This window comes from Polistes fuscatus, unplaced genomic scaffold (assembly GCF_010416935.1).
Source record: "Polistes fuscatus isolate 324 unplaced genomic scaffold, CU_Pfus_HIC Scaffold5, whole genome shotgun sequence".
Classification (NCBI taxonomy): Eukaryota; Metazoa; Arthropoda; class Insecta; order Hymenoptera; family Vespidae; genus Polistes; species Polistes fuscatus.
The window spans coordinates 12,995,551-13,003,765 of NW_025113129.1; the positions used below are offsets into that span (position 1 = coordinate 12,995,551).

Consider the following 8,215-nt stretch of genomic DNA (forward strand, 5'->3'; position numbering starts at 1 on the left):
TCATTGAAAAGTTTTATTTAAATATAAATTGAAACAGATGTAAGAGAAATTCGCGGTTTAATTTATGATAGTTGGACATTAAAGTTTCGGTTAATCATATTTTGTGTTAATAAAATGTAACATAAAATTTAGATTATAAAAAGTATAATGCGACAAGCAACCTACTATTATACAACTTCATGTTGTTAAAAATCAGTATTGATTTGAATATGAAGTATGTTTTGTTAAAATTTTTTATAATTTTCATTTAATACAAAAAAATAGACATTTACAGATCGTACACATAATCGTTAACATAACACATCGATAGATAATTTTATATTATATAATGCGATTCTAATTAACAGCATATAAAAAAACATTACGTTATTAAAAGAAATTTATTATTATATACAATTAAATTTGTGCTTGAGGTTTAAAGCAAAGCAAATCTATTTTCATAAATATTGAACAAAAATATGATATAAATTGAGAATATACACATTAGATATTTACTTCTTTGTTTGGATATTATTATAAACTCGCGCGCTTTTTCAATGTTATTGAAAAGTTTTTGTATTTTGCGACAATTCTGCATTTACAAATGCAAAATGCACAAACTTGCTGATGTACCTAAAGCAGAGATCTCTTGTCTGTTAATTTAATAAAATAGTATATCACAGAATTTTTATCCGATCATTCGTTCTTGTTGTATACAGGATGTAACCAAAATAAGAAGCTAAAATTTAAGAATTAGATTCCTCGTACACACATAGTGAAAAAAATAAAGTTTCCTTGATGGAAATACTTTATTTCTGAATTATACAATTTCAAGTATTATTTTAGCGTGCTTCAATTATGTTTATTTTATTTGCCACATTTAAAATTAAGACATCAAATAGTGCAACCACGTCTGCTGAATTTTTTGTTTGTATTGAATATTTTATGTGAAAAGATTTTAATAGAACATGACATCATTTCAACATAATCGAAGTACGTTAAGATTGTACTTCAAATGGTTTCAGTCTCATATTGATAAAATTTATTTCTTTTCTCTATGTATGAAGAATCTGTTCTTTAAATTTTATTGCGTATTTTCGTTATATATATCTTACTACTTGCGTCCAAATAAAAATAAGAAGTTCAGAAGTTATGAAATTAAAATAGCACGTTACTCACATTAAATCATACAAATTTAACAAACTTCATTGTTTTCTTTTTGTTTTGTTTTATATATATTTCAAAGCATCAAACAATGTATATAGTCACATTTTTAAAGAGGGACATACACACACATATACACACACTTAACGATACATTTGTTTATATAAGAATTTATTCATGAAATTTATACTTAGGTTTGTACATGAATGTTTCAAATGTACACATACCTACTTACATCTTATTTATAATAATTGATAATTATACTTAACAAAATAACAGCACTTGATTATTATTTATTATCATTCCTATTAATGGCATATTGTTATTTGTAAATAATTATCTTCCATTATTTTTGTTTGTTTTACACACGCCTTATATGTATTTGGTTCGTATATAGATTATAATAATAACACTGTCAGAGCAAAAGAAGTGTAAGAACTGATTCAAAATAATAATAATATTATTGTTGTATATATTTGTATAATAATAAAAAGCTGATCAATATAATATTTTGATTAAGTAGATAGATATATATGGGAGCAATCAGGTATTGCAAAAACAATTTCTTTCTTGTTTAATCTAAACAAAATATACTACAAATTTTAACAAGTAATTATATCTTGCATATTTATTATATACATCCTTATTTATATATTTTTAAATAAACATTATAAGTTAACATTTAATCATTGGCTAATTTTAAGCACCAAATTCAAAACCCTTGCTTTAATATCATTATTGATTATTATTTTTACAATATATGTTTAAAAAATTTATAGTTTTTTATATTGTACATTCGAAAACGCAGGTTGAACAATTGGATGTATTAATGATTTTTGAATTTTTCGCGCTAGTTTTATTATTCGAAAGAACATATTGAACTTAGCCAATCAGCGCGCGTCACTACCATGCAATGTCAGATTGTCTTTTGATTTGATGTGTAATATTGTGCGGTGTGAGTATAAATTAATGTTGTTCTTTTTATAATTAAACAATTAATTATTTTCGATGTCCATGTCGGAGTGAATAAAATGAACTTAATAATAAATTTGTTAATATGTAATTTGTTGTAACAAATAATGATAGTTTATACCTATTGATCTTGATTGATATAGACATCATGAAAGACAATGGAATTGCTTCTGTTCATATTTAATTTTTAGATTATTATAGTAAAAATTTATAATTTTTTGAATAATAATAATAGTAGTGTTATAATATTACAGTGTTATAGGTTATAAAGTTATTTGTAAAATTTCAAGAAAGAGTCTTGGTATGTGCATCTATGTAGAGAGTATTTAAATATTTATCTTGCATTTTTCAAAAGTATATTTCAAATTGTTAATTCTTATATTTTAGTATTTCACGATGAGCAGTGGTACACTAAGTTCCAAGGCAGAAAAATATTTTTATAGTTTAAGTCCTTTGGCTCAACGTATTGGCGAAGACATAACTGTGACAAAAGAAGCTTACGAAGGTCTTTGGAATACTTTGAGTATTTCAGAACGGAACCAGGCGATTAATGAAACTATCATTCAGCCCGAGGTAGCTTTGCAATACGCTGTTAAAGAAGTTGAAATTTCAAAGGAGTTACCTGATTGGTATCCGAAACTTCGAATTCAAACTGGTATGAAATATGTTATCGATGAAACAGGATCTGTAAGTATATTTAATAATTAGAATTCTTGAAGATCCCCCAACATTAAGTCTATACTATCTATGTCTGTCCTATTGCAGACATTAAAATGGCGAGACGAACACTCCGCACCATTTTCATTTATGACTCAATCTCAAATGAATTTAAATTTAGTAGATCCCAACGAAGATATAACATCCAAATGTCTTAGATCTCATTTCGGAGAATCTCCGCATTTTTCAAGCCCCATTAAATCTCAAAGAAATAATTCTAATTCCATTACCGATAATTATAATTCTAATCAAACTAATCGTTACCAATCCGAGTGTTATTCCAAAAGTTTGTTCGAAGATAAACCGTGTGGAAATTTACGGAACAGCGACATAGATACTGAACACTCTGAGAGTATATTTGCTAAGTTAATTAATAAAACTTCCTTATTAAAATTGCAAAATAATTTAGAAGACGATATGGAAAGTTTGGTACATGATAGGGATTCGGATAAAAGTCAATCCAATACATTGGTAGCTGTTATGCGAACAAAGTCAAGCGATATTAATGAATCAACGGCTCTCTTAGAAACACCTAGCTCTTACAGTAGTTTTCAGTCTTCTCAATTAAATCACGATGAGGAGGAAAGATGTATACCAAAGACTGGATTTGAATTTTTAGATAATTGGTAAATTAACTTTGATCATTTTTATGCTTATATACTGCAAGTTCAAAATCAAAGTATTCCTATAATTATTTAACTTAAGACTGTTTTATATATACATATATTTCAGTATACATGTAATTTAGTATTAATGACAAATACTCCATACATTTTATCTCCTCAATTATCATACTATATAGACTGTATTTGATAAATTATATTATTATCATCATCCATACCAGGGCTTTTTAAACTTGTTTATTCCATACTATTTTTTTTGCTATCATAAACTTATAGAAATACTACACGCATAGTGTTGCCAAACTAGTTTTGAATTAATTTTTGGTCGTTGCGTGTTCAAATTTCTGCAACCTTGCGTTACAGCCTACACTTTAAGAAGCCCTGATCTATACATATCGCTTATCATTAGTATTGTGTGTATTTAATGCATATAGATATAAAATATATAATGCAATGATATCTTTCATTGCTAAGTGTTAGAAAACATTATATAAGATTATGTTAATTGATCTAATATAATACATTTTGAGCTTTCATTTTATTTGCTCACAGATCTTAATATGTTTATTTTATTGCTAAGTGAACATTTTTTAAATGTACTATTATATTTATATAACTGAATAATATTGCCAATTAAGTAGAAAAAGAAACAAGATTTCATCATATAATATTTTGATAAATAATATTTGTTCGTCTGTATATATATATATATTTTGAGATATGTATTTTATTTTTAAATATTTTTATAGTAAACATTATATTTAAAACAAATTGTTTTGTAATTTTAATATGAAACGATATATGATACAGAGGCTATAATAATTTACTTAGATCTTATTTCAATTATTTGCGAGAAATGGAACATTTTTATGTTACATCTGAAAAAAAAAAGTACAATACAATAAGTAAGAATAAAAATAATAGTAATTAATCCTTTATGAAGGCTGCTTTATTAAGAATAATATTTTAAGTAATTATATATAATAAGAACATTTATATAAATAAAATATATTAAGTTTGTATATGTAATGTATAATGTGTACACAAAATATGCTTTTTTAATATTTAAAAAATTTATAAATGAAATTTAAATACACAGGATATACTTCATACATATACTTACAATTCGTTTGTTGTTCGTTTATAAGTATTGGTATATTCAATAATTTTTTATTTTAAATGTTTTGCAGTATCAAAATCAGATTAATACTCATTCAAGTAAGAATGATATAAAGTACATTCTATTATTATAGTTGAAATATTAAACGATTTCGAGATCAGATATTTTATTAGATGAAAATTTTCAACTCAAAGTTATTACTGCGCAGGAACGTTAAAAAAATCTTAAATACAAGTAGAGTGTATTAGTGTATTAAAATAATTGTTAATTAATCGATGGAAGTGTCTATTGTTGTTTAAAAGCTCGGAGAATATGTTCTGTCAACCGTCTTCCTCGAAAATCACCTTGAGACTGGCACTTTCTCTTCTATAAAAATTCTTTTATTAAAAGTTGTTTATATGACTCTCCAAATAAGGAAATTCTTTTTATTACGAATATTATTCCCGTTACACACATGCGTAACGTTCGGGAGGTCATATAAACAACTTTTAATAAAAGAATTTTCATAGAAGAGAAAGTGCTAGTCTCAAGGTGAATTTCGAGGAAGACGGTTGACAGAACATATTCTCCGAGCTTTTGGACAACAATAGACACTTCCATCGATTAATTAATTATTATTTTAATACACTAATACATTCTCCTTATATTTCAGATTGTTTAAACTAGAATACACTTTTTTAACGTTCCGCGATAACTTAGAATAAGAAAAAAATAATCTTGTCGCAACCCTTCACATTTTATTTCGTACAATGCCTTCATATGCTAGGTTCAAAACTTTTCAGCCCCTCCTATATGCAGTATACGCAATACATTTCTATTATATATAAGTATTTGTTCCGTGTAAGTATAAAAAAAATTAACGCTACCTTTCAAAAGTTATGACAAAAATATGCATTCCCCTTTACATAATAGGCTAAGAACTTGATTTTTCCATTGAAAAAGAAAATTTATTTTCATTCGCATTATTTTATTTAAATAATTGATTCTCACATAATTTGTTTGTGTATTTATTAAAAAATATTTTATTATTTAAATCTTTAATTTAATATGTGACAGGGTTAACGTGTGTGTCAATACATCTCTGTAAAGACGTTTCTTGTTTTGCATCAAATCTCCTTCCATATCTGTTTCGTTGCTCGATATTGTCGTTGTACCATCGGTATTTTCCATCATAGTCCAAGCGTTTGATTTCAAATGTTCTGTAATTTGTTTTTGTCCCAATGTTTCGTTGCCTTTCCATTTATTTGCAACTTTATTACAATCACATTTTTTTTCAAAATTTTCTAATTCCGTTACAACCGTATTAACGCTTATAAGTTCTTTAGATTTTTTCGGATAACTTTTGTTCAACCATTGAAAGATGTTCTGTTCTGTCTTTTTTTTAGATTGTTTAGATTGTTGTCGATTTCTCGAAGAACTTCTTCGTACTTTCATCGCATTTTTAGTTAACAATATTAAATTATTAAAATCGACTCCTTGATTATTTTTACGAATTTGTGAAGGATCTGTGTAGAGTTCTAATGGACGTTGATAAACCGGAATAGGCGTGGGAGTCACCTGATTTCAAACGATAATTATTACTTTTTCATACGTAAAACTTTAATCATTTATCATATATTTCGATTACCTGTTGAGGTCTTTGATTAATAGTATTCGTATATGTTGTTTGAAGTGATCTATAAATTGGTTGAGTAGCTGAAGTAACTGGTATGTGTATTTGTGCAGGAGCAGTTACTCTTTGGATCCATTGATGAGGTGTTCTCATATAATGATTCGTATCGATGCTTGGTAACATTGGTATAGGTACATTCTACACAATATATTAATAAATTATCAAATAAATGTGATTGGATTTATTCGCATAGATTATTTCAATATTCAATCTTATATTTACTTGGAAACTTGTCACCACTACAGTTTCGTAAGTTCTGTTATACGGAAAGAGTTCCTTTTGATAACTCTTTTCATTCAAAGATGGAAAATATTGTACAGGATTAACTCTTTGTTCTTTATGATTATTAAGACAAGCGACAGGAAACTTGGGAAAAAATTCAGGTACTTCTGGACTCAAATTAGGAGCCAAAGGTTTTCTCATTATTTCGTAACCATCCGTTTGAAATGTAGTCTGATGATAATCCATTTTTAATGCCAAAGGTTGATACTGTACAGCACAGTATAATTGTTGTTGGCCTTTGCAGATATTAACGCGTTGTTCCTGACGATTGCACTGTTGCGGTTGTTGTTGTCGTTGCTGATAATGCAAACGTTTGTTTGGAGTTACGAACAACTTTTGTTGTTGCTGTTGTTGTTCTATTTTCATTGGATTCCAAAGATCTCGTACATTTTCACAAGAAATGCATGCTTGCAATTGTATCTCAGTTGGTGCATCGATGGTATAACGAGGTGGTTTGTATTTGTTATATTCGCTGAGTTCAGCATTCTTTCCTATCGTATCCGAATCTTGGAAAATTATTGTATAATGTGTTACTGATAATATTTATATTAACAATTACTATTACTCTATTAACCTTTTTACCGTGAACATCACCTAGATGCATACGTCACGTTTTGTTTTTGAACGTATCACAGTTAAGGGGTTAATAATAATATTATATATATATTAGGTTGTCCCATAAGTTCTTAACACAGTAAATCAACTTTAAAAAATAAATATCGTCTATTGATTTCGCATAAGAAAAAAAGGTAGAAATTTATGGGACAATCTAATAGCATTGCAGATAAATAATTAAGAGGAAATACCAATATTACTATGTTTATAAATCGCAAAAGATTCTCCACCGTATCTTCTCGCCCTCTTCTTTCCATTCGAATGAATCTTTAATCCATAACGTTCATTCTGCAAAACATCATTCCAGTTTGTCTTAAAATGATGATGCATTCGAGTATTATTATATTCTTTTTGCAAGCAATCGGTAGACTGCAATTCCTTCAGTGCTGAGCTTTGCGAATAGAATTGATTAGAAGTTAGCGTGACTTTTTAAGATATACGAAATCTTGTAATTGAAAATATCGAATGGCTAACAGTTTAGGATTAAGTCTTCTAATGTTTCCTGAAATCAACCGATTGAAATGTTCTTCCACTTCGGGTAACATCCACGGTTCCGTGATCTCTTCCGCGTAGAAATGAAACGTATTGATAGATGATCGTACGTTATTTTCCGATTTATACATTTTCTCACGTTCCTCATTATATTTGTAATTACCGTATTTTGATAGCCGTGATTCTGGAATAACATCTCGGACGTGTTTCGGACAAGTAGCACCTTTGTCTTTGTATTTTTCAATCAGTTTACAACTCTAATTGTATATATTTATAATCATTATAATTTCCTTCAATTTATTTAACCCTTTCGTTACGACTTATAACAATAAAAACAAATATAAACGTACGTACCTGTATCCACAAGGATTGATTTAAATCCCGATATAAATCCTGTTTATCGAATACCCAAGTTTGATCAGCTATTAAACTTATGTTAGCATAAGCGCCATTTAAAAGCTCGTCGTCGAATGACGAAAATGATGATAACATTATCCGAACATCATAAATGATCAAACATGTTCCACGATAATCGATTGGGAATCTAAAGAACCGTTTAAAAAGGAATGCATGTTCGAG

At 27.8% G+C, this 8,215-nt stretch overlaps 1 protein-coding gene across 3 annotated transcripts; it reads left to right on the top strand.

Annotated features, from left to right (window-relative positions):
• The first annotated feature begins 1,659 nt into the window (after positions 1-1,659).
• On the top strand, positions 1,660-3,996 carry LOC122522663 (uncharacterized protein C1orf198). Of its 3 annotated transcripts, none has more exons than XM_043643944.1 (4): positions 1,660-2,098; positions 2,378-2,416; positions 2,503-2,802; positions 2,881-3,996. In XM_043643944.1, the coding sequence occupies exons 3-4, from the start codon at positions 2,512-2,514 to the stop codon at positions 3,460-3,462; spliced, it is 873 nt and encodes a 290-aa protein (XP_043499879.1). In that variant the 5' UTR covers positions 1,660-2,098; positions 2,378-2,416; positions 2,503-2,511; the 3' UTR covers positions 3,463-3,996. The 3 variants fall into 3 exon arrangements, with proteins under 3 accessions (XP_043499879.1, XP_043499878.1, XP_043499880.1); XM_043643943.1 differs by having other exon boundaries at positions 1,660-2,096; positions 2,370-2,416; XM_043643945.1 differs by lacking the exon at positions 2,378-2,416.
• Positions 3,997-8,215: the final 4,219 nt, after the last annotated feature.